The sequence below is a fragment of the Triticum aestivum genome, chromosome 1D (genome assembly GCF_018294505.1).
Source record: "Triticum aestivum cultivar Chinese Spring chromosome 1D, IWGSC CS RefSeq v2.1, whole genome shotgun sequence".
Classification (NCBI taxonomy): Eukaryota; Viridiplantae; Streptophyta; class Magnoliopsida; order Poales; family Poaceae; genus Triticum; species Triticum aestivum.
Genome location: NC_057796.1, coordinates 96,128,324 through 96,151,571, shown reverse-complemented (window position 1 = coordinate 96,151,571; position 23,248 = coordinate 96,128,324). Strand labels below are relative to the sequence as shown.

Below are 23,248 nucleotides of genomic sequence, written 5' to 3'. Positions count from 1 at the left end.
AACTCATGCTTATTACTAGTGATACACAAAAAACTCATGCTTATTACTAGTGATACACAAAAAACGGATGCAGTTGCTTGTCAAGAAAGCTTAGATGGAGGAAAAAGATGGGCAAAACCCAAACAGGGTTTATGCTACTTTCTGTTCCACTTTTGTCAGGTGGAGGAACAGACCTGCGCCCCCATACTTTTTGCAAAAATAGATCATAACAAACAAAACCATCAAGCATTAGAGTTTCACATAAAAAGAAGCTTCAATCGCCATACGATACAATTGACATTGTCTTACAAACATTGAACATGCTATTGACACTCTCTCCTAAAACGGAGTGAATCAAAACTATGCTGAACTTGTATTTCAAAACACTATGCTCAAGTATCTAGCTTCAATAACAAGCCAGAATATAAAAATCAGCTCAGTCTGGAAAAAAACCAGTCTGATTCAGACAAAAAATCATTATGCAAGCACACTGAAATTGGTCTATACTGAATTCAGACAAAAAATCAGTGTGCAAACATATTGAAATCAGGGGTCCATGTCTGCTTGCGGCCCATACTGAATTTTTCTATACTAAATGCAGACAAAAAAATCACTGTCCAACCACACTGACTTTGTTCTATACTGAATTCAGACAAAATAATCAGTGTGCAAAACACATTAAATTCAGAGATCCATTCTGCTTGCATAGAGGGGACGCAGACACGCTGGCCACGTACCACAAAAAGGTCGATCTTCCGGGGTGTGGAGCTGACCGACCGTGGGCTGGGGGAGGAATCGTCAAGAAGTCGATCTTCTGTCCGGATCGGGTGGCTGGATGGAGGTGGGTTCAGGTTAGGGTTAGGGTTAGGGTTCAAGCAGAAAAGATCCACCGGAGAGAGGGAGGGGGAGAAGAGAGGTGGAGGGAGAACCTACCAGGATTTGAGAGCTCGACGACGGCGCTGTGGTCACCAGAGGCAGCACACCATCGAACAGAAAGCTTCGCGTGTAGAGGGGACGGGAGAAGAGAACTCGGGGAGAAGCTATTCACCGGCGGGGGGGGGGTGCATCACCAGCGGCCGAGAAGGAGGGGCTCATGGCGGCGGCGGCGGTGGGCATCAGGGTAGGGTGGGGGAAGGGGGCGAGAGACGAAGGCGTCAGGGTAGGGTGGGGGAAGCGAGCGAGTGGAATCCGGGAGAATGACGGGCGAGGGGCTGGGATTTGGGCCTAGGCCAAGTTTACATCCTCTGGAATCTTAGAATGAAATCCACCCTCAATTCTGTGGCAGCCAAACAAGTATATTCCGGAATTCGCAAATGAAATCCACCAAATCCGACCCAAATGATGGGTACCAAACGACCTGTTAAAGATTTTCTTTCACTCTGATTTTGTGAGGATGTCGTAAACAAAGAGTAAAAGATTATCTTTTAACCAGATACAAAGAGACTTCTCGGTTTTGTATTTGTCGAAATAAAAGATACAGCAGATTATCTTGAAAGTTATATGAAAAAATGCATTGTTCCTTGGAAAATATATACTCCCTCCGTTTCAAAATAGATGACCCAACTTTGTATTAGTACAAAGTTGGGTCATCTATTTTGGAACGGAGGGAGTACATAATAATGTGCACGTGTCTCGGGTGCGTATATATACATGTCACACTACCCAGTTTTGAGCAATTGAAGAACTTTTATGCACACATTATACGTTTATCTGCATCGCACTTGCATAAATTTCGAGAACACATAGAAGATCTGCGTGCTTATATATTAAGATATAAAGGGCATAGTTTTTTCTTTACAGAAAATTGTCTGATGGCGCCATTAGAAACCTGCGGCTGCCCAAACATCCACCAGCCGTCCAGTACAACCTTGGAAGCCTTTTTTCGCAGGGCAAAATTTTTGGTTGGAAATGGTACTACAACCAGATTTCGGAAAGATACATAGTTAGAGGAGACGTTTTTGGCCTTGCAAAATCCCACTCTGCATAATACTGCACAACATAAGGAGGTTTACATTGCTACTGTATTACAGGCATCCCCTTGAACATCCAATTCAGGAGATCCCTAGTGGGGGAGCGGTGGAATTCCTGGCTGCATCTTGTGCGAAGGTTGATGGATGTTCAACTCTCTGATTAGTCTGACTTATTTCACTGAAAATTAACTAGAAACGGATCTTTTACGGTAAAATCTATGTACTTGGATCTGATTAATTCTGGCTCAATTTCGAGATCAATTCATATTTGAAAGATTAAAGTTCCGTTGAGAATCAAGATTTTCATGTGGTTCGTTCACAAGCTAGTAATTCTGACCAAAGATAATCTACTTAAGCGCAATTGGGTAGGCAGTGCACGTTGTTGTTTCTGTGATAAGGATGAAACAATACAACATCTTTTTATCGATTGCCCTCTTGCTAAGCTTCTTTAACGTACGATTCATATAGCCTTTAATATAAGCCCTCCAGTCAGCATTGACATGTTATTTGGGACATGACTTACCGGAGTGGAACCAGTTACTGCGGGACGTATTTGGATAGGAATATGTGTACTTCGTTGGGCTATATGAAATTGCAGGAATGATATGATCTTTAACAGAGAAAATCTTTTAAATTTCTTGCAGGTTATCTAGAAAGCGTCCGCTTGGATCCGTACGTACTCATTCATACGGACTCCAGGGAGCTTTTGGTTAGATGGCGGTCCACTGATAGGATAGATGTTTATTCGTCTTGTCCTGTTTCATTGCCGGTTGTGGCTTTGTTTATTTATTTTACTTTTTGTACTCCTTCTGCGAGCTGTACTGCACAGTGGACCTTGGTTTGCTACACTTTTAATAAAATGGCCGCATGCATTGTTCTGATGCAGAGGCCGGGGATCTTTTCTCCTTTTCAAAAAAAGTACAACCTTGGAAATTACTCACTTAAGGCTATCATTTCCTACCAGTCTCCATTCATTAAAATGCTCTTTGGTCTTGACAATAACCGTCCAAAACAGAGGTTATTCCGAAGAATTGCCCGTGGCATAGTTGTTTCTTAAGATTGCAATATCTCATGTCGATTTTGGGTACTTTTCAAAACACTTCGATTTAGTGTAGATCATTCAGTATACTCCATGATCCATTTTTCCTTGTTAGCAGAATCCTTCCATATGTTCCCCTGTTGCTTGTATTCACTCCGTTGGTTTTTTGTTTTTGAGAAACACAATATAGACACGAAAGTTCACAAACACGTACATACACTCATCCCTATAAATGTATGCATACAAATCCTACCCTATGAGCACTTTTCAGAGGTTGGGCTGGTGAGCCTTAAGATTGACGAAGTCACCACATGCGCCTCAGTATTGACTGAAACGTCACCTTTCCTTGAAAAAATATTATATATTTATGAGATATCAAAGCATCAAAACTCAGGTTTGGCCTCCGCTGTGCTGGGGTATCACTGTTCTTCTAACTATTCAATCATATGTTGGTTCTCTCCACTCTGTTAGACTCTTACTAATGGCTTGCATGCACGCAGCGTACACTTGTGACTATGCAAGATGCAGATTCGTGGAGAAGAGACTATGCAACTTCTATTATTATTTATCCTAAAGAACCCTTTCGCAAACTTAATACGTTCACTGATTTCTTGAAAAACTTATTTCAGAATCTGGCCCACAGAGATACGCCAAATCGTCTGGAACAACTCATACACGCAGTGGAGCCAAACTGTTTTCCTATGCTCCATGTATGAGCCGTTCCAAACGGTTTGGCATAATTCCCAAAACCACTAAAAACGCAAATTTTACACAATTCAATCCGTTTGCAGTGTGTCATACACAGTGAAGCCAAATAATGTGACATCATTAAGTGTACGAGATGTTCCAAACGATTTAGTGTGACTTTAGGAGCATATTCAAAAATAAGTTTCGGAAGGGATCTGTGAACGATTAAGTTCGAGAAGGGGTCATTTATTATAAATAGTACCAATTGCTGCTAAAGAAAGTCAGTAACACTATTCATAGTGGTAATAAGGGCATCTCCGACGTGGGCCCTCAAACCACCCGCATACGCCCCGACCACGCGGTCCGGACGTGTCTTGCCATTCAACGCGGGCCTACAACGGCCCGCTCAGTCGTCTGGACGCACTTTTTTCCGTAAACTGAGACAAAGTGGGGGGGGGGGGGGTGCTTTGCGGGCATCCGGACCGCTGCCACGTCCGCTTCTGACTACCCACCCAAACCCTCTCCCTCGCCTACACGCGCTTCCCGCCCAAAATTGCCAGTGTCGCTTTTTTATTCATGGTCGCTACTGTTGTATTGTATATTGTCGGGGGAAGCTACTGCTTCTACCACATTTATGTCTGATCAGAGCGGACGCAACCTCTCACTGCTGCCAGCATTGAAGCTTCGCGCTCGTCGAGAGAGCGCCGCCCGCGCCACTTTCCGGTGCACGCGACTGCTCCTCGTTCAAACGACACCACGGCTATCCGTCGCCCTACATTAGTGACACGTGGTTGCTGAGGAACCTACTCCGGCGCTACCCTGTCTGTCCGTGTGCCGCCCATCATTGCCCTCCGCCCGCTATGCAAACTCCATTCCTGACCATAGCCGCAGTCATCCTAGTTCGGCCCCTTTCTCCTCTCCACACCACGCCCACCATGGCCTCCTCGCACTCCAAAGCCCTCTGGGACGGATTCTCGTCGGAGCAGAAGAAGGACATGGCCGCCATTGCTGCCGGCTCGCAGGCAAACAAAGGCCGACAATGTCCCAATGGAGAACATGGAGAGGACGAGCCGGCGCCACCCTCCTTGCCGGTCCATGCCGGCATCACCATCGGCGAGGCACGTGCCCACTATATGGACATGGTGCGGTAGGAGCGCGAAGCCAAGTTTGGGGAGGCGCAAGCCGATCGGGCCTATAACCTCCATCTCCTCGACGAGCACCAACAGGCGGAGGAGCAACTCATTGCCGGCATGGCCATCGCGCCGGATGTGGACGTGGTGTAGCTAGCGGCGTTGTTCGAGTCCTACGCTCTGCTTGCGACATCCGCCGCGACCACTGGCGGTATCACCAATATCAGGCAGAACTAGCGGCCGCCTACAAGAAGATGGACAAGGAGGCGGACGAGGTGTTCGGCAAGAGCGACGACGAGGAGAACATCGCTGGCTCCACCAAGGCCACGCCCCGCCGCCACGACCACGAAATCGGCATGTCTGCGGGAGCCTCCGGCAGCGAGGAAGAGGAGTGCATGGTAGGTCGCCATGGCTCGAGTCCCAAGAAGGTCACCACTCTTCCCCTCCGCCTGAAGCCAAGCTTGGCGGGCTGAAAATCGTCGGCCAATTAGCCACTCAAGCTGTGGTGGTGGAGGCTGTGGAGGCAGAGCTGGAGAGCACCGAGGCGGAATTGGAGAAGGCGAAGGCAAGAGCCGGAGTTCAGTTCTCGGGGCTCATGGCCGGACATGGGGAACTGGCGCCGACGATCATTTAGATTAGGTTTAGAATAGGGTTTAATTAAAAATTGTCAAAATGTAATGAATTTTATTTGGTTTATGCGAAAAATGTCCAAAATGTAATGAATCTCGTCTGGTTTATATGAAAATCCACACTGTTGGTTTAGTTGAATGATGTTTGAAATGTATGCGGGCAACGTTGGATGGCCGCCTCCCGCGTCTGTGTCCGCGGACGGATGCTGGAGCAAATTTGCGGGTCGGCGTTGGAGATGCCCTAACATAGTTAGTAACGTGTATACCACATAGGCAAAAGGATGATGTGGTAGATAATTAAAGAGGAGAAAAACAAATGGAGCAACTTAATATGTTGCTATCACATAGCACCTTGGAATGAAAAATAACTCTACAAAGTAGCAAGTGAAGCTCTCTATATTATCACACATATCACAATACTTCATTGATCAACAATGTTAGTAGGGATTGTTACAAGATCATGAGACTGTGTCAAGCAGTCTAAATTACTTGCTACTGTGACCAGCCCACAAATGGTAAAAAAACGTGTCCGGTGATGGATCGAGCCACAGCTCAGAGAGTCACATGCCATGTGAATGTGATCCACAAAACACGGTGACAAGCCAGCAAGCGCATGCATGCATCGGCCCTACGTACACAAAACCCTAGCTAGCCATCTACCTTGGCCCTAGCCAATCAATCACTGAACAGCAAGCCCAGCCCGGCCCGGCTTGGCCCGGTCCTGCCTGTCTCCCTCCAAAGCCCTATAAAAGGCACCCTTCTACCCAGTGTATCAGTGTGCCTTGAGCTCATCGATCGTTCACTAGCTACACACACATCACGTAGCTAAGCTAAGCAAGAAAGAAGCACTCGCCCCTCGGCGAGCATGGCGGCGGCCGGATCAGCTGCTGCTGGTCGTCACAAGTTGGGGGAGGAGAAGCTGATCATCCGGCCGGAGAAGGTGCGGTTCATCGACATCCTGTCCCTGCTGATCCTGCGCCGGCCCATCACCAGCTACGCCTTCATCGACGCCGGCGACCAGACGACCCACGACGTCGGCGTCACGCCGGGCGACATCTTCGTCGTGCTCACCCAGATCATCCAGAAGGCCCTCGCTGCTGCCTACTACCCGGCAAAGATAATCGGGGCCATCGTCGAGCTCCTCCTCAACTTCTTCGCCCTCAACGGAGGCCTGCTCGGCATCGTATGGAACATCATCAGATGTACGTATTCACATAAGTATTATATAACCATCTTGATCCTAACTAACTCATGCAATATCAACTTGAAATGAGACCATACCACAAATTGAGACGAATATATGTACATGTGCACGACGCCAAGCTGCTGATCGACTTCAGTTTATCTGAGCTTGATTAATTTGAGTCACAAAATAAATTTACTATATCAAACGTGTGGTGTGTTTAACTATAATCAAGTAAAGGACCAACAAATTGACGACGTCGATATATAAAGGTATGGAACCATGTATGAAAGGATAATGACTGCATGAGGTAAGTTTCTCTAGAAGACCCAGAACGACAACATGTACGATCCTCTCTCTCTCTCTCTCTCTCCCTCTCTGTGTGTGTGTGTGTGTGTGTGTGTGTGTGTGTGTGTGTGAGTGCATGGGTATTTTCCTAAATATTTTTTCGGTCTTACTATGTGCTATTCTCCATGCAAGTTGTCTCAAATATTTCCTATTTCCTTCACACATGCTAACAATTTTGTGTTTTGTTGTCAAACTAAAGTTCGCATATTCCCACTATTAATTTCTTCTTCATATCTTTGTCTTGTGTGTGTGTGTGCGTGTGTGTGTGTGTGTGTGTGTGTCGTTTTTCTCTTTATGGTTATATTCATGTGCCAAAGTGTTAATTTAACCAAGTTTAAGTACATATGTGTTTAAATCCTTATAACACATAGAGCACACATATATAAATGTGAGCTGGCTTTTTACCGAAGAAGTCGGATTTATCTTACTTTAACTGTTGATATATTACAAAAGATGGTATATATCCTCATAATTTGGAAGATTAACTCATCCAGTATCCTCAACGTAACGATTAAACTTGCATTTGAAGACTGTGTCCATGTGTAAAAGTCATGTATTTGGAATCTATAGGGGGTTTATAAGCAAAAGCAAGCAAATGACACACCATCAGCTCATATGAATGTATTAATTTGGAATCTATAGGGAATCACTCAAATGAATCAAGTGTCATGTCTGTATTTTCTTTCTTTCTCATGAGCAAGTTACTGTCCTAATCAACGCATGCCACATAATATATGCATATTAATTGCCATGCATATTTCAACTATAGAAAATCATTTAAGTCAGCATATGTATGCATGAGTACGTATAGTACAGTTTGGTTAATGAGGCAGCTCGATCGCCTGTACAGCAAATTTTGCTAGAATTTAGCAGCTGTACCTGCACCTAACATGAATTGATAGCTCGTACTAGTCACTAAAATCAAATGGAGCACGCATATGCATGCTTGATAGCAACACCTGATCTGAATTGAATCCGCGCGGAATGGATGTATTGAACGCATGGCGTGACATGCGCACTCCACATGCAGTTAAGCTGGTGATCCCGCGCCGGGAGGCGGCCAACTACCGGACGATGATCGGGATGATCGACGGGAGGACGGAGCTGAAGCCGGCCCCAGCAGCATCTGTCGGCGACATGCGGCAGCTGCAGGTGCTTGACGTCGTGGTCTCCGGCGAGGTGGCGGACCTGGAGAGCGGCGGGTACGTGACGGCTGGGACGCCCCTCGTCCTGCGCCAGTACCTCATCCTCGAGATCACAGTCATGGCGGCCAAGATCGCCTACGAGAACGCCGCCTTCGTCAAGAACGTGGTCAACAACGTCTGGAAGGTAATTAAAATTACACACATAAAATGATCAACAAAACCCCTTTCATAAAAAATATACTCCAGGTGCAGCAACGTAACTTCATATTTTCTGATTAAAGGAAAAAACATTTAGAGACAAGTGGACGGATCAAATGATCTAATGCGTTTTTCACAACAAAAAAAGATCTAATGCGTACAAGTTGGACTATATGCATGAGAACAGGACGGCAGCTAACGCTGCTCAACGGTAGCGAGGACACCAATCATTTTGGGACAAACATATACACATGCGGGGCTTTAATTTTTCTATGCAAATCTGCATTCATGAATCGATCCGCGGAGACAAGTGTCTCTACAAAAATATATAGACATGTGGTTATTTTAGATCTGCTTTCCTTTTGTGCAAAGTTATCCTAGATCTATTGACTCATGCACAACTATGCACGGCCTCCAACGTCGGTGAATACAAGATGGATTTTCACGTAGCACATAGTGCTAGATCCATTGAGGGACAATCTTTAATTTTCGGACGGAGACAGTATAATATGTTTTCTAAAATGCTAAACTAACTGGACATTGGATTACTAACCACCCCCAACCACCCCTCCAAACCAAACCCCACGCCAAGAAAATTTCATTGTGACTGCCCTGAATTTCACCGTAGGCCTCCACTGATATATTTTTTAGACAAACTAGTAGATTTTTTTCCCCAACTGCATAATAATATTTTATCTAAGCCATGTAATCTTACATGTAAGAAGTTCGAATGATATCCAAGGAGCATTATATTTATCTAATAAGCTTATATATGTGCGCGGTGATTTGCAGTTCAATTTCGTGGGGTTCTACAACGGCTGGAACAGTAAGTAGCAAAGCTAGCACGAATTAATCAAGAGATGCTATTTGGATCGCCGAGATAGAGTTGCTAGTATTAATCTGTACGTACGTATGTGCAGAGTTTCTGAAGGAGGACACGACGCAGGCGTTCGTTTTCACGGACCGGGCCAAGGATGCGAGCGTGGTGGTGGTGGCGTTCCGTGGCACGGAGCCATTCAACATGCAGGACTGGTCGACGGACGTGAACCTGTCGTGGCTGGGCATGGGCGCCATGGGCCACGTCCACGCCGGCTTCCTCAAGGCGCTGGGTCTCCAGGAGGAGGACGGCAAGGACGCCAACCGCGCCTTCCCCAAGGACGCCCCCAACGGCGCCGCCCCAGTCGGCAAGGCCATCGCCTACTACAAGCTCCGCGAGGTGATCCGCGACCAGCTCAAAGCTCACCCGCAGGCGCGGCTCGTGATCACCGGCCACAGCCTCGGCGGCGCGCTCGCCGCCGTCTTCCCGGCGCTGCTGGCGCTGCACGGGGAGACGGAGATCCTGGGCAGGCTCGGCACCGTGCAGACCTACGGGCAGCCGCGCGTGGGCGACGCCACCTTCGTCAGCTTCTTCCGCGCCGAGGTGGAGAAGGCGACGGCCTTCTACCGCGTGGTGTACCGGTACGACGTGGTGCCGCGGGTGCCGTTCGACGCGCCGCCCGTGGCGGAGTTCACCCACGGCGGCTCCTGCGTCTACTACGACGGGTGGTACGACGGGAAGGTGCTCCCCGGCGACGCGCCCAACCCCAACTACTTCGACCCGCGCTACCTGCTCTCCATGTACGGCAACGCGCTGGGGGACCTGGTGAAGGGGGCCTTCCTCTGGGCGAGGGCCGGCAAGGACTACCGCGAGGGCCCCGTCTCCCTGCTCTACCGCGCCTCCGGCCTGCTCGTCCCCGGACTTGCCTCCCACAGCCCGCGCGACTACGTCAACGCCGTCCGCCTCGGCCGCATCGCCCCCAAGTCACTCTAAGAGAGCAACTCCAACCGGACGACCCAAATAGACACGCGTTTTATGCGTTTGAGTCAACGTGTCTGTCCCCTCCGCGCTTGGGTGGCTGGGCACTATGTACGAGAGAGAACTGGTGAGATGAGATCGATCTCTGGTGAGAGACGATGAATAAGTTGTTTCGGTTGCGTCGTGTCGTGTGTGCGCGCACTATATTAAGCGTAGTACCCTTACGTGTTCATGTGTGGCTCCTCTGTCTGCATGCCGCTCTGTCTCGGCAATAATCGATCCTACTATGTCTTTACGAATATGCAATTGAAGGAGCTACTAGTTGTGGTAATTACTTTCATCAATCAATTGTATAATTTGTCGTCTCATCATTTATAATGCAATTGAGGTAAAAAAATCTGGCTGGTAATGATCTTCAATGGATCTATTGGGATCCCATCGTCATTCATCTCCGTACATGTGGTGTCAGGTTGAACCCTTCCGATCTAAACTTCTCTTTTAGTGTGCTAATCCAACAACAAAGTTTGCCTGGATCCAGTAAAAGAGGTGTGATAACAGCGACACGCCTTCAACCCGCTCCAATGCTTATAGTCATCGCTAGATTACCTACGGACTACTTGTGATGTTCTTGTTACTGCCATGACAAATGATAAATAGATCGAAAGTTCTCCCCCTAGGAAGAAGTTGACAACATAATCCTTCACATAGCCAAATATAGCTAACACTTAACCAGTTAAGTGTCATCCCATATTAGAACACTAAGAGTCTCAGACGCTGGAGGGTTTCATCACACACACACACGACAAGTCAAGCAGCCAGCCCAGCCATGGACAACGAACAACTGCTACCAGCCACGTAATAACTGCAAAAAGCACAGGTCGCTCCACCACCATTTCCCTCTACTTAATATATGAGCAAACATAGAAAGGTGTCCTGCTTAGTTAGGGTCGGTTCTAGAGAAAACCGTAGCGTTGAGCAGCTCAACGCCGTCTCTTGCTCGCCTTGAACAGCTTGATGGCATGCTGGACTGCTTCCTTGGATTTTGCTTTCCTCCCCTCCCTCTGGTTCCATAGCTCCGGGAAAGGAACCCTGCTGCCGCTGCTGCTGCCGCTGCCATTCAGCTCCATCAGCGCTGTCACCACCGCAGCATATGCTTCCTCGCCGTACACCTCTTTCAGCTCCTTGAGCTTCATGTCATCCTCATTGATCACTTCCTACACAAGAATATGCACCAGGTGCAGCATCAGCGATCCTAATAAATATTTATATGCAAGATGGAGAAAGCTTAGAAATTCAGAAGTACCAACCAGGTGATATAATTGAAGGTGCAACAAAAAAAAATGGTGTTGCACTTGTCATTTGCACAAAGTCTAAATATGCAATGACAAGGATTTAGGGATGCAAGCGGGCGCATCCATGCTGTCCGCGACTGTCCACGAAAGCGAAAAGAAGCTAATAACTGCTGCTTTTAAAACAAAGCTAATACAAAAACCATAAATGCGGACAATCACAGACGTGTCTGCCTGCATCCCTACAAGGATTGCTAAGCGGATTGGGATCCTCCTTTTTTTCGAGAAAACGCAAAGGACCTTTGCGTTTCATTTCATTGAAAAGATAGAACAGTCCTCCTAGGAGGTGAGCGTTAAAGTGTCATGCTAGGGAGATCTCTTTTACTCTTTGTAGCCGTCTGCAGAACAGGATTAGTCATGAGCTGGCCGCCTATGGCCGTAGCACTCCGCGCACAGTAGTCTGGCTTACTGCCGGGATGGACTTTGTTGTAAACCTGGCTCTCGCTGAGAAGCCTCCTTGAGTAATGAGAATTCCTTTTTCCCCGCAAAAAAAAAAAAAAAAAAAAAAAAAGTGTCATGCGTCCGATCAATGGACGTCCCAGGATGTGGGCAGAACAAACCGAAGCCCCTGGGCCCCTGCCTTTGCCCAACATCAGGCCTCGTCTTTGATTCAATGGATGGTTGTGGTAAGGTAACAAACAGAGAAGGATTTCTTACCAATTCCTTTCCATTAAAAGGACGCCATTCTGGATTTTTAATTTCGTTCTGCCACTTTGAACAAATCTCAACACTTCCAACTTCCGCATCATCGTTTGGAAAATATTTCCTGCACACATTTAAAAATGCCTTTGAGTCAAGCTCACCCATCATCCTGATGCCTATGTGTGCTTTGTCACTGGTCTGACCGCCCAAGTCCTGTAGAGCCTGCAATCGAACAAAACATGAATACAAAAACCAACTAGTGCACTCACTCAAATTACACAGTAGAGCATTAGAAGCAGCATACATCTAACACAAATTTCCGAGCTTCTTGCAACTCAACAGCAGCCTTTTTTTCTTGCAAGATCAGACCTTGGTTGTAGTTTTCTGTATATTCCATCTCATCGATCTTATCTTGCAGCTCCTCTGTCAGTTCAGCTATTCTTTTCCCTGTTTCTGAAGTTTCATTGCCTGGTGTGAGCTTTATCACTTCCAATTTTCCTGTCAGGTGCTTTATTTCTAGTTGAAGATTGTGCTTCACATGAAACTGTTCCTCCAACTTCTTAGCATTGTTTAAAGCAGTTTCTTTCTCTTTCTGCAGTTTATACACAGGATAGACATCTTTAAAACTTGTGTCATCAAAAACAAAACAGCTTGAAAATGTATTCGCACAGCAGGGACTAACCTGTTGTTGTTCGAGAAGCTTGCGAACATTCTCATTAGCTTTCTGATACTCCATTTCTGCCAGCATAAGATGATTGGACTTTGTCGCATTCTGTACAAGAACAAAACACAACTTAAATGACATTTTAATGAAAGTGATTTAGTTACATTATTATGCTTCCATCCTCAGATGGTAGATTCAGTTACATCAATTATATACTAAAAGAACATGATGGGTCAACCAGGAAAAAGAGAGGACGACTAGAAAATAACACAACAAAAGCAAAAATCAGTTCAATAATCTACATTATCGTTAAATCATAATCCTTGAATCTCATAATATGGGACTCCACTTGACTTGACCCATCAAGCCCTGCTACCTCTAAGTAGAAAAGAAAAACAACTACATGTATTGAAAACTAAACCAATTAGTGACTTAAGCCTAAACCTGCTTCTGCTTATTTGAGTTACATATCATGTCATATTTGAGTGTTACATGGATATTTAAGTAAAAGAATATAAAAGTATGACGCTAATAAAAAAAGACATGACCTTATTGAACAAAGGCCAAGTATGCCACTACAAACAAGACTAACACACCACATATTCTCGTTACTAACTGAAAATAAAATGATTGCATTATGAAGTATATGTAGTTACTTAAACTCAGACGATAAAAATGAAAATTGCACCTGGTGTATGTATGGTAATAGGCAAAATCTATAAATTTAACAAAGAATGAACGACTAAACAAGATGAGGCATGCCATATAGGACCCGAACATTGGCACATAGCAAAATTAACCTGGGCTCCTGAGCAACGATCCAACCAGGCAACCACTATGCTTGTTAGGAGCTAGGGTTCTGCCGGTTCTAGGGCGGAGATTGTAGGGGAAAGATGGAGGAAGACGAGGTCGAGGGCACGGCGGCCGGCGGCTGGGTGCCGTCCTTGCGTGGTGGAGAAGAGGCGGCGGCGGCGGCGCAAGAGGCGGCAAGGGTTAGGTCTCCCGGCTCCCTAAGGAAAGCCGAGCAAATACTGATTGCTTCTTGCTTGATTAGATTGATACATCTCCTCTCCTTATATAGAGAGGTTTACTTGACTCCTAAGCAAACGATCCTAATAACGATAAGATAATTGGGCTAAGCCCCTAATAACGATAAGATAACTTGGGCCACAACCCACTGGGCTAAGCCCCTAATATGCCAGTCATAACACTTCTCCCCGCCTGCACAAACAGCTCGTCCTCGAGCTGTAAGGTGGGGAAGCGCTTGCTGAACTCCTCAAGGTGATCAACCAACGTCAAACACCTTCGCGACAGCTGGGGCGGCCAGGTCGGCGGCGACGGCGTCCTCCTCAATGTAGTCTGCAGCCTCCAGGTAGAAGAGTCGCGGGCAGACGTGGCCGGGCGTGTAGGGCTCGTCGCAGTTAAAGCACAACCCTTGGCGGCGATGCTCGAGTAGCTCGGCCGAGGTGAGCCGGTGGAACGGGCGGGCCGCGGTCGAAGCGAGGGGTGCCGCGGAAGCCTAAACAGGCCGACCCTGCGCGGGAACATCCGGCCGGGTAGCAGCCCAGCAGCCCGGGACGGTGATGCCCGCTGGATGGCCGCCGCGCGGCGTTCGAACACGCAGGCGTAGTACATGGCCATCTGGAGATCCTGGGGTCCCCGAAGCTTCACGTCACGCGGATGTGATCCAGAAGTCCACCGACGAAGAGGTCGGCCCGCTGCTGCGCCGTCACGCCCGACGCGTGGCATGCCAGGGCCTGGAAACGGTCGGCGAAGTCCTGAACCGTGGAGGTGAAGGGAAGGCGGCCTAGCTCTGCCAGGCGGCTCCCACGGATCGGTGGCCCAAAACGAAGGAGGCAGAGCTCGCGGAAGCGCTCCCAAGGGGGCATGCTGCCCTCGTCCTGCTCGAGGGCGTAGTACCAGGTCTGGGCCGCTCCGCGGAGGTGGTAAGAGGCGAGCCAGGTATGCTCCGAGGCGAGGGTGCGTTGCCCGCGAAAGAACTGCTCGCACTGGTTGAGCCAGTTGAGGGGGTCCTCCGTGCCGTCATAGGTGGCGAAGTCCAGTTTGGCAAACCGCGGCGCTGTCTGAGTCGGAGCGCCGTGGCCGACTGGCTCGGAGGTGTGAAGCAGCGAGGATTGGGGCGCCCGGTCAGTACGGCCGCCGCCCGTGGAGTGCCCCGCCGAGCCGGAGGGATCGCCGAACTGCAGAGTGGGTGCCGACGAGTCTCCAGCCGACGTGTAGACGGGTGGCGGCGATGATCCGGTCAGCCAGGCCGGTATTGGGGATGGCGACGGCGGGAAGCACACTTGCTGGATAGGCATGCCTCCCTGCGAGGGTGACCCGGGCCCCGTGTTGGGCGGTGACGGGCCCGGCAGCTGCGGCTGCGGCGGCACGGACCCGGGTGGCGTGGGGGGCGCAGCAAGGGCCGGGGCCGGCCACTGTGGCCATTGAGGCGCGGCAGCGGACGGCGGTGGGGCCGGCAGCGAACGGCGGTGGGGCCGGCAGCGAACGGCGGTGGGGCCGGCAGCTGGGGCTGCGGCTGCCCGAACCCGGGAGGCGTCGGGGGCGCGGCGATCGCCGGAGCCGGCCACTGCGGCCAGTGGAGGGAGACAGCGGGCGGTGACTGACCGGGCCAATCGTGATGTAGAGGCCCGATCGGCGCCGTGGTGGCCGCGTACGGCGACTGACCGGGCCAATGGTGGTGTAGAGGCCCGATCGGCGCCGTGGTGGCCGCGTACCAGGGCAGGGCGGCTGGCCCGGTCGCTGCGGCCGGTTGCAAGGGCGGGGGCTGCCCGTAGGGTCCGGCCAGGTAGAGGCGACGAGGTCGTTGAGGACCCCGGTCATCTCCGCCGGCGAGTAGATGGCGACGGGCGGCGCGGTGGAGGGCGGCGGCGTCTGGCTGGTGGAGGCGCTAGCGGTGGAGTCCAGCGGCGCGGTGGGGAGAGGCAGCGGCGCGGTGGAGAGAGGCAGCGGCGCGATGGTGACGGGCAACGGCGGGTTGGGTGGTGGTGCAGACATGATCGGAACCGAGCTACCTGATACCAAATTGGTAGGAGCTAGGGTTCTGCCGGTTCTAGGGCGGAGATTGTAGGGGAACGATGGAGGAAGACGAGGTCGAGGGCGCGGCGGCCGGCGGCTGGGCGCCGTCCTTGCGTGGTGGAGAAGAGGCGACGGCGGCACAAGAGGCGGCAAGGGTTAGGTCTCCCGGCTCCCTAAGGGAAGCCGAGCAAATACTGATTGCTTCTTGCTTGATTAGATTGATACATCTCCTCTCCTTATATAGAGAGGTTTACTTGACTCCTAAGCAAATGATCCTAATAACGATAAGATAATTGGGCTAAGCCCCTAATAACGATAAGATAACTTGGGCCACAACCCACTGGGCTAAGCCCCTAATATGCCAGTCATAACAATGCTGCTCCGAGTGACACCCATCCCATTCATGCAGTTGCCTCAGGCCCGTCGATGAGGGCGGCCAAGGTGGCCGACCGCATAGGGCCCCCAAAATCATGGGGCCACCGATCGGGGGAGAAACTGCCGCGCAGGTGCGTGTGTGCGAGCCGCCTGAGTTTGATGCGATCGCCCCCTCAATCTCTGCACAAGACTGCCGCAAGCCCTAGGGCCGCAGCTCTCCCCTAGTCCCCAACCCCCACCCCAGTCCTCCCGCTTGCTAGCGCCGCCTCTAATCCTGCTGACGGTCTAATGCAATCTGCTGCCGGCCGCTGCTATCCTCTAATCCAGCTCGGCCTGCTAGCTGCTCCATTGCTGGTGCCATCATGTCGTTCCCGCAAGTGCTCCCCAGCGTATGGCCGACCCGCCCAGCCCCTGTACTGCTGCTGATGGGCGCCTTACCCTGCCTCCCCCTCACCCATGATTGGATGCACCTCGGAAGCCAAGAGCAAACGTCTGCGTAATTTCTTGGACCAAGACAGACATATAATTAACAATACCAGATGCATTTGAACTGACATGTTGTATGTGTTGATTTCCAAATTGATGTTGTATGTGTTGATTTATAAATTGATGCACTTAAACGTTGAACTGAAATTGAAGTGAAAACAAATCATTTACCATTAAACTCAATTTTCCTCCATTTTTATTTCAATTTGATTTCATGTTGTAGAAAAACAAGATGATGATATTTTCCATCGATGTCCGCAACAGGAGTGTCTACACATATAGGATGCACGGACGAAGCAACCTGTTGATCAGGTACCCTTTTGTATCCCCGTATTATTTTTTGTCATATTTTATCTATTTTGTCTGATCGTTCAACACAGATTTTCAGTTCTACTCATATTGTGTATTCCAGCAAATATTTGGCTGCTTTAGCATGATGTATTTCTTGGGTAGGTATGAGACTTTTTCAAGATAGTCCATTAGTTATACTATTTAAAAAAGAATTGGAGCTGCAATTTGAAGTTCGCCCCGGGCCCCAAATTCCTGGAGACACCCCTCCAGTAATAATATCAATCAAACAGAAATAGTCTTCCCTGTACAATTGCCACCTAGTTTCTCTTGTTTGTTCACTTTGACATCTAATCATGTTCTGCACCGATTTTGACCATGCCATATAGTCATCTTAGCCACTCATACAAATTAAGTGTCTTTTTGAAGTTTATGACTTCCTTAAATTTTCATTTTGTACAGGCTCAATCTTGCAACCAAAATGGCACAATATTGAAACAAAAATTTCAACAAGTCACGGAGCATCGAGTTCTCAGGGAACTAATGACACCACCGAGTTGGGTATAACAATTTCATATCTCACCATGGACAGAACATCCAAGAAAAGTTTGGTAGAACCAAGGGAACGGGGCTCCACACGTGGTGGCCGTCCGATCTTGCATAAGAATCTAAGCGGTGCATGGTTAATTAAGTTCACGAATAATTTTTACAAGGTTGTTTTATTTCCATCTAGTATATTGATTTTCCACGAAAGGATATTACTCTTTCAGAAAAAATATACACATTAAAGAAGTTGCACGTGCATTTGTGTGGACAGCATGCTAGTTCTGTATAACAATCCGAACACCAAAAGTTCTGCTCCATGATATCTAGAACAAAAGGTGACGCCCAATGCCAGTTTTTCTTTAAGTCAACAAAGAATATACTAAACTAGTTTTTTTTATGGAATGCCAGTTGAAGATCCGATAGTAACCGACAGCTGTAAGAAGTACATGAACAGAAGAAGCTACACACTACAGTAACTTACAAGTCGCTATATGGGCTTGTTGATTGAAAAATATCATACGAAGACAAGATGCCTCACCCTTTGCTTCTCCAGTTCAAGCTTCCTTCTATCGCAATCAGTCTGTGCAGCCAACTCATCAAGTTCTTTGGACCTTGCATCAAGCTCATGCGTCATAGACTGAAGATCAAAGCGCAGCTTCTTGTTCTCGTCAACAATCTTTTGTGTATGTTCGACAGAGCACTGTCGCATCTTTTGGAGTTCTAAGACAGATGAAATTCAAAACATACATCAGCCTTTTTGTAATGCTTAAACACCGGCATGATCAACAAGAGGGTAGAAATCAGCTGATGCATATAGTTACTTGACATTGATAATATATCACATATAAATTACAAGAAGGTTAGCAAGCACCTTGGCTGTATGACTGGAGCTGATGTTCCCTCTGTTCCATCATCCTTTGCAATGACACAGTTCTCTCCTGATACTCACATTCAAGTGCTTCTAAATGCATATTCTTTTCAATAACCTTAGAAGATAAACTGGCCACAAGTTTCTCATTTTTATTTTTTTCTTCATTCTCAACGCCGTCAACCGTCTTCAGATCGCCATTTTTCTTTAGAAAGTCCCCTATTGCCCCTGGAGCATTGTAATCATCTGCCCTAGCGATCCATCCAAAAGGCTCTGACCCTCTGCGCTCTTTTTCCTGCCAGCCCATTTTCCCATACCCATTCTTCTCAAACTGATTCTCAAATATTCGTGCATTCCTAAACCCACCAAAGTCCTTGCCAAACTCAACAATAGCATTACCTGTAGGAAAACCTTTACTGTACACATGATGTGCTTTAACTGGATGAAAACAGGAGAAATGCTCCTTCAGCCGGTTTGCACTTTTTCCAACATATTCAGAAGGCATATTGACTATGATACCCATCCAGGGCCAGACAAACAGCTCATCCCTTTTATGTTGAGGAGGCTGTGGATCCATAATAATTGGCCTCAGCAGTGGACTATGTGATTTAGCTGGTTCATCCTTCAAATGCTTGGCAAGGGCTCGATGGTCTACCTTCTGTTTTGCTTCCTGGTCATGGGCAGCCCCCACACTCAAGGCATGCTGCAGTAATTCATGTATGTTATAGTCACCATTTCCAACCGAACAAAAGGGGCACTTGTATGAACTCCCATCATGCATCACTTTTATATCTCCTGATAGCAGAAGTGCATAAGTGTCAGAACCATAAGCTTCAAGCTCTGAGTCTCCATCCGATGTATAGTCCATTGCGAAGGGACGTGAAAAGCCCAACAACCTTGAGAGAAATAAAGAAAGGGAAGGTGTGTTCATCAAGTTATATTAAGAACTGCTTCTAATAAATATTACAGAAAGCTAAAGATGTAGTTGCATATACATGAGCAATATACTAGAATGACGCCTAACACAGGAAACAAGATACAAAAAGAGAAGCTGGGTACATGTTCAGTCATACATTCCATACAAGCCTCTTGCCGTACTAAATCTAAGCATAGCACGAACTTGATGAACTCAATAATCTGTATTCCATACTATAGCGAGCATCAATGTGGTTGTAATCACTTACGTATACAGCTAATCACCCCATCATTACATTGGCTTCTGTTCCAACAAGGTTTAACAAGTTTGATACTGTGTAAGTCATGTGATTTAATAAGATTTGTGTGGATAATACTATACAATCTTGCAATATGCAGCATATACCATGAGCAACAGTCAATACTAGAATAACACCTAGTGCCTGTATTCCACAAGCCTCTTTCAGAAATCAAAGGAAGCTTAATCTGTATTGTGAACTCCAGTGTCCGGCCAGCGATGAGGTCGCAATAGCTTATGAAAACAGCCAATCATCCATGCCGTAAGTCCTAACATAGGTTTCTGTTCCAACAAGGTTTAACTAGTGTGGTAATGCAATTGATTAAGCTACAGGACAAGTTCAGCATGCACGAGGGTTTGTGTAACAGGGCTCCTCCCAAACTGAAGAACAGAGGAGCCGGCCGGGAAGAAGAAAGTAAACACATTCCCGCGAAATTTGGGGCCACCTGCTCTGATCCTCCTGCATTTGTTCGTTTCTTGCAAGCCCTCCCCAGTCCCGTCAATCATGTCACATAAAAAAGTTAAAAAAAATGAAAAAAAAAGAAGTTGAAGAATCGAGCTCCCCCGAAAGGGATCGAGGAAAGTACAAGAGCCAGGAATCAAAGTACACAAGGAGATACCGAAAGGGAACGGATGAAATCCACCGTAGCCGGGTTCAAAATCGCACGCAGACCAAAAAAAAAGGAAGCGATTTCGCGGCGGCCGGTTCGATCGGAGCAGAGCAGAAAACCCCAACGAAGAAAGAGGACGGATAAACTAGGCATCACGCCCCAAACGAGGGAAATGTTCTTGAAGAGGAAAGAAAGGAAGAACCTCCCCGGCTCAAGTGTAAAAGGTAGGGTTTGAGGGTTTTGCGCCAATGGTCGACGGGGGTGGTAATGCGGCGTCGAGGGAGGAAGGAGAGAGGTTCCGTCCGTCCGTCCGTTCTCACCTGGGGCGAAGCAGAGCGGCGCGGCGGGGGTTTGCGCGTGGGTGGCCTCGTCGCGCCGGCCGATGAGCTTTCTTGGCCGGAAGGGGAAAAGACTGGAAGCGAGCAGGGGAATTGCTGCGAACTAGCGAAGGTGGTGGGAGGGGAGGGGGGAGTCGTTCGGTGTGGTAAATTGGAGGACGGAAAAGCGGAGGGGAGCGGCACGTGGGCTCTGCGCTTGAAATTCGATCTCTTTTTTTGACACTGGAATTAATACTCCCCATTTTCTACCCAGAGAAGATTTTTACTGGCTTTCTTTCCGCGGGCTTCGCAAATATTGAGAAAATAAAATATGTGATCAACTATATGAAAGGAATGCTTTTCAAGAGATGTCGTTAGAAAGAGATATCTCTCCAACACATCGTCTTATCACGTATATAAGTCGGCCGGGTCAACTACACAAGGGAAAAGGTGGCATAACCCTTCGCTCGCTCCCGTGCCGCTCCTCGCGGCACCGGGGCGTCTAACCTAGCCGCTAGAGGAGGGCCAAATTCGTTCTTACCCTGCCGCCGTTGCCGCTGGCGTTGGCCGCGGTGGCGGCAGGCTCCTGCCTCAAAGGGGGAGGGGGCGCCAGTGCGTCGTTCTGGTGGCGGTGTTGGGAACTCAGGGCGGCGGCCTCGGGGATGGTCGCGAGTTCAGCGCGGCTGTGGGCGGCGGCGTTCCACTTCGGCTGCGTGGGCAGCGACAAGGACGTCGGCCGATGGGTGTCCCTGCTGGTTGTGGTGGTGACTTGAGATGCGCCTTGGCGTGCTCTTCGCCTTATATGAGATCCGACAAGGACGGCCAGATGAAGGGCTTGGCGGCAGCGTGTTATACATCCGCGTGGGATGGCCAGAGCGCCCTGGACTCGGCAGCCTGCTGCTGGTCTGATGGCCTACCTCTGCCGGGCTCGCTCCATTATGGTGAGCACATGCATTGGCGTCGGAGCACGTGTTGTTGGACGACATCGGCTGTGATGAGGTGCGGTCTCGAGGCTTTAGCGGTGGCTGGGTTCGGTGGGCGCGTCTCGGCGATGCTGATCTGTCTTTTGCGCTCTACCTCCGACAATGTCGGCCCAAGGCCGATGAGCATGAGTAGAGCTCTTTCCGGCGAGGTGGTAGTTGGCAGTGTTGCGCTCCGCCATCGATATTGGTTCTCGATGACCACTCCGGCTTGCGGCGGCGGTCTTGCTGATCTGGTGGTTGACTTCGTGCTGAGATGCAAGCTATGGACAATGACTTGATGTAAAGGGATGGTTGTGCAGCTGCAGCGGGCACACATCGTATGTAGTTGCTGGTTTCGCGAAAAAGTGGTGGCGACAACACATTTGTGGCTTTGATGGTGCTATTACTGAAGCACCCAGACTCAAGCTCCGGGGTGAAAGCCTAGGTCTTGACCCAAGTTGGTTATACCTGGCAATGGCGAGTTTCTACGTCGTTATCTTGTTGAAGGCATTGCTCGGATATGCCTAGACTGGTTCTTAAGGGTGAAAATCTAGATTCTGGTCGTGGGTGGTTGGATCCGGTAACGATGGCGCTTGAGCGTCACTCCCTTTCTGAAGGCGTTGTTGTTGAAAAACATCGTTGTCTTTGTGATGTCATAAGATGGTTGGTGTGGATATGGTCATCACTGTAGTGTGCCGATCACGGATCAGATCGCTTTGGTTTTCTTTTTCCTAGCCTAAGTATATCTTTGGTCTTATATGACTTTGCTATTTGCCGGCGTGTTTTTTGTGTGCGTGTGTAGGTGTTGGTTGTGTGCATTCTGATTATGCAGAAGCCAGGTGTGAGGTTGTATTCTCTTGATGCTTTATTTTGAGGCAATAAAATCCACCATTTGTCAAAAAAATGTATATAAGTCAGTCTCTCATATTACAACGAAACTAGTGAATTATTTGTACTCTTCATTTGTCTCATTTATTTTCGCTTACAACACGTTATCAGCATATAGCCTCTACCGAGAGATCAATCAGGCCGATAGACTACGGAGAGAGCAATTCCATCCGGCATGAGATGCGAGTTCGATGGTGCACTTGGCGACATGCAATGCGATCCATGGGGTGTCTAGCGACTTGTTTGGCAACTGCCTGGTTCCACGCAAGGAATGAGATTATTCAATAGATTGCTTAATCATTGATCTATAAATTAGTTTTCTCATGTTACACATCAAAGAAACAATGAGGATGCTTCACCACGCATGCATCCGCTCAAAAAACCAATCAGGAGAAAGCCAGCTAGATTGTCTTTTGTGATTAATATTTATTAGAAGGGTTAGATGCGCTTTACTGCGTTATTGGTGTTGTTGAGTTTCTTAAAAAATGCATTATGTTTTTAAAATATAAGGTATATAACTATTTTGAAAAGTCAAACTATTTAAATTTGATCAAATTTATAGAGAAATATATCAAAATCCATGATATCAAGTCGGTATGATAGAGGCGGCCGCCCCGGGCCCCCGATGGCGAAGGGGCCCCCGATGGATTGGTTTCCATACTTACGTGATAGACTCCCCTAACGACGAGTACGAAGGGGCCCCCGACGGATATGTTTCCATACTTACGTGATAGACTCGCCTAAAAATGTAATAGATAGATTTATTCTAATCAGATGGGAAAAAGGTAACAGATTGCAATATTCTCGGCGCAATCTTCTTCTTCCACTACTCCGCTTCTCCCATGGGCAACGAATCAGCCCCAAGATCGACTGCGTCCCGCCCGTGTCTTCTATTCG

The 23,248-nt window shown here is 48.2% G+C and overlaps 2 protein-coding genes across 2 annotated transcripts; one reads left to right on the top strand and one right to left on the bottom strand.

Annotated features, from left to right (window-relative positions):
- The first annotated feature begins 6,214 nt into the window (after positions 1-6,214).
- On the top strand, positions 6,215-10,447 carry LOC123180543 (triacylglycerol lipase OBL1). The gene is made up of 4 exons (XM_044592614.1): positions 6,215-6,636; positions 7,996-8,294; positions 9,101-9,134; positions 9,229-10,447. The coding sequence occupies exons 1-4, from the start codon at positions 6,300-6,302 to the stop codon at positions 10,116-10,118; spliced, it is 1,560 nt and encodes a 519-aa protein (XP_044448549.1). The 5' UTR covers positions 6,215-6,299; the 3' UTR covers positions 10,119-10,447.
- Positions 10,448-10,736: 289 nt separating this feature from the next.
- Positions 10,737-20,693, bottom strand: LOC123180542 (factor of DNA methylation 1). The gene is made up of 7 exons (XM_044592613.1): positions 20,505-20,693; positions 18,364-19,256; positions 18,031-18,212; positions 12,777-12,866; positions 12,399-12,686; positions 12,110-12,316; positions 10,737-11,317 (listed from the first exon to the last, which is right to left on the bottom strand). Exons 2-7 carry the CDS (start codon positions 19,226-19,228, stop codon positions 11,084-11,086), a joined length of 1,866 nt encoding a protein of 621 aa, XP_044448548.1. The 5' UTR covers positions 19,229-19,256; positions 20,505-20,693; the 3' UTR covers positions 10,737-11,083.
- Positions 20,694-23,248: the final 2,555 nt, after the last annotated feature.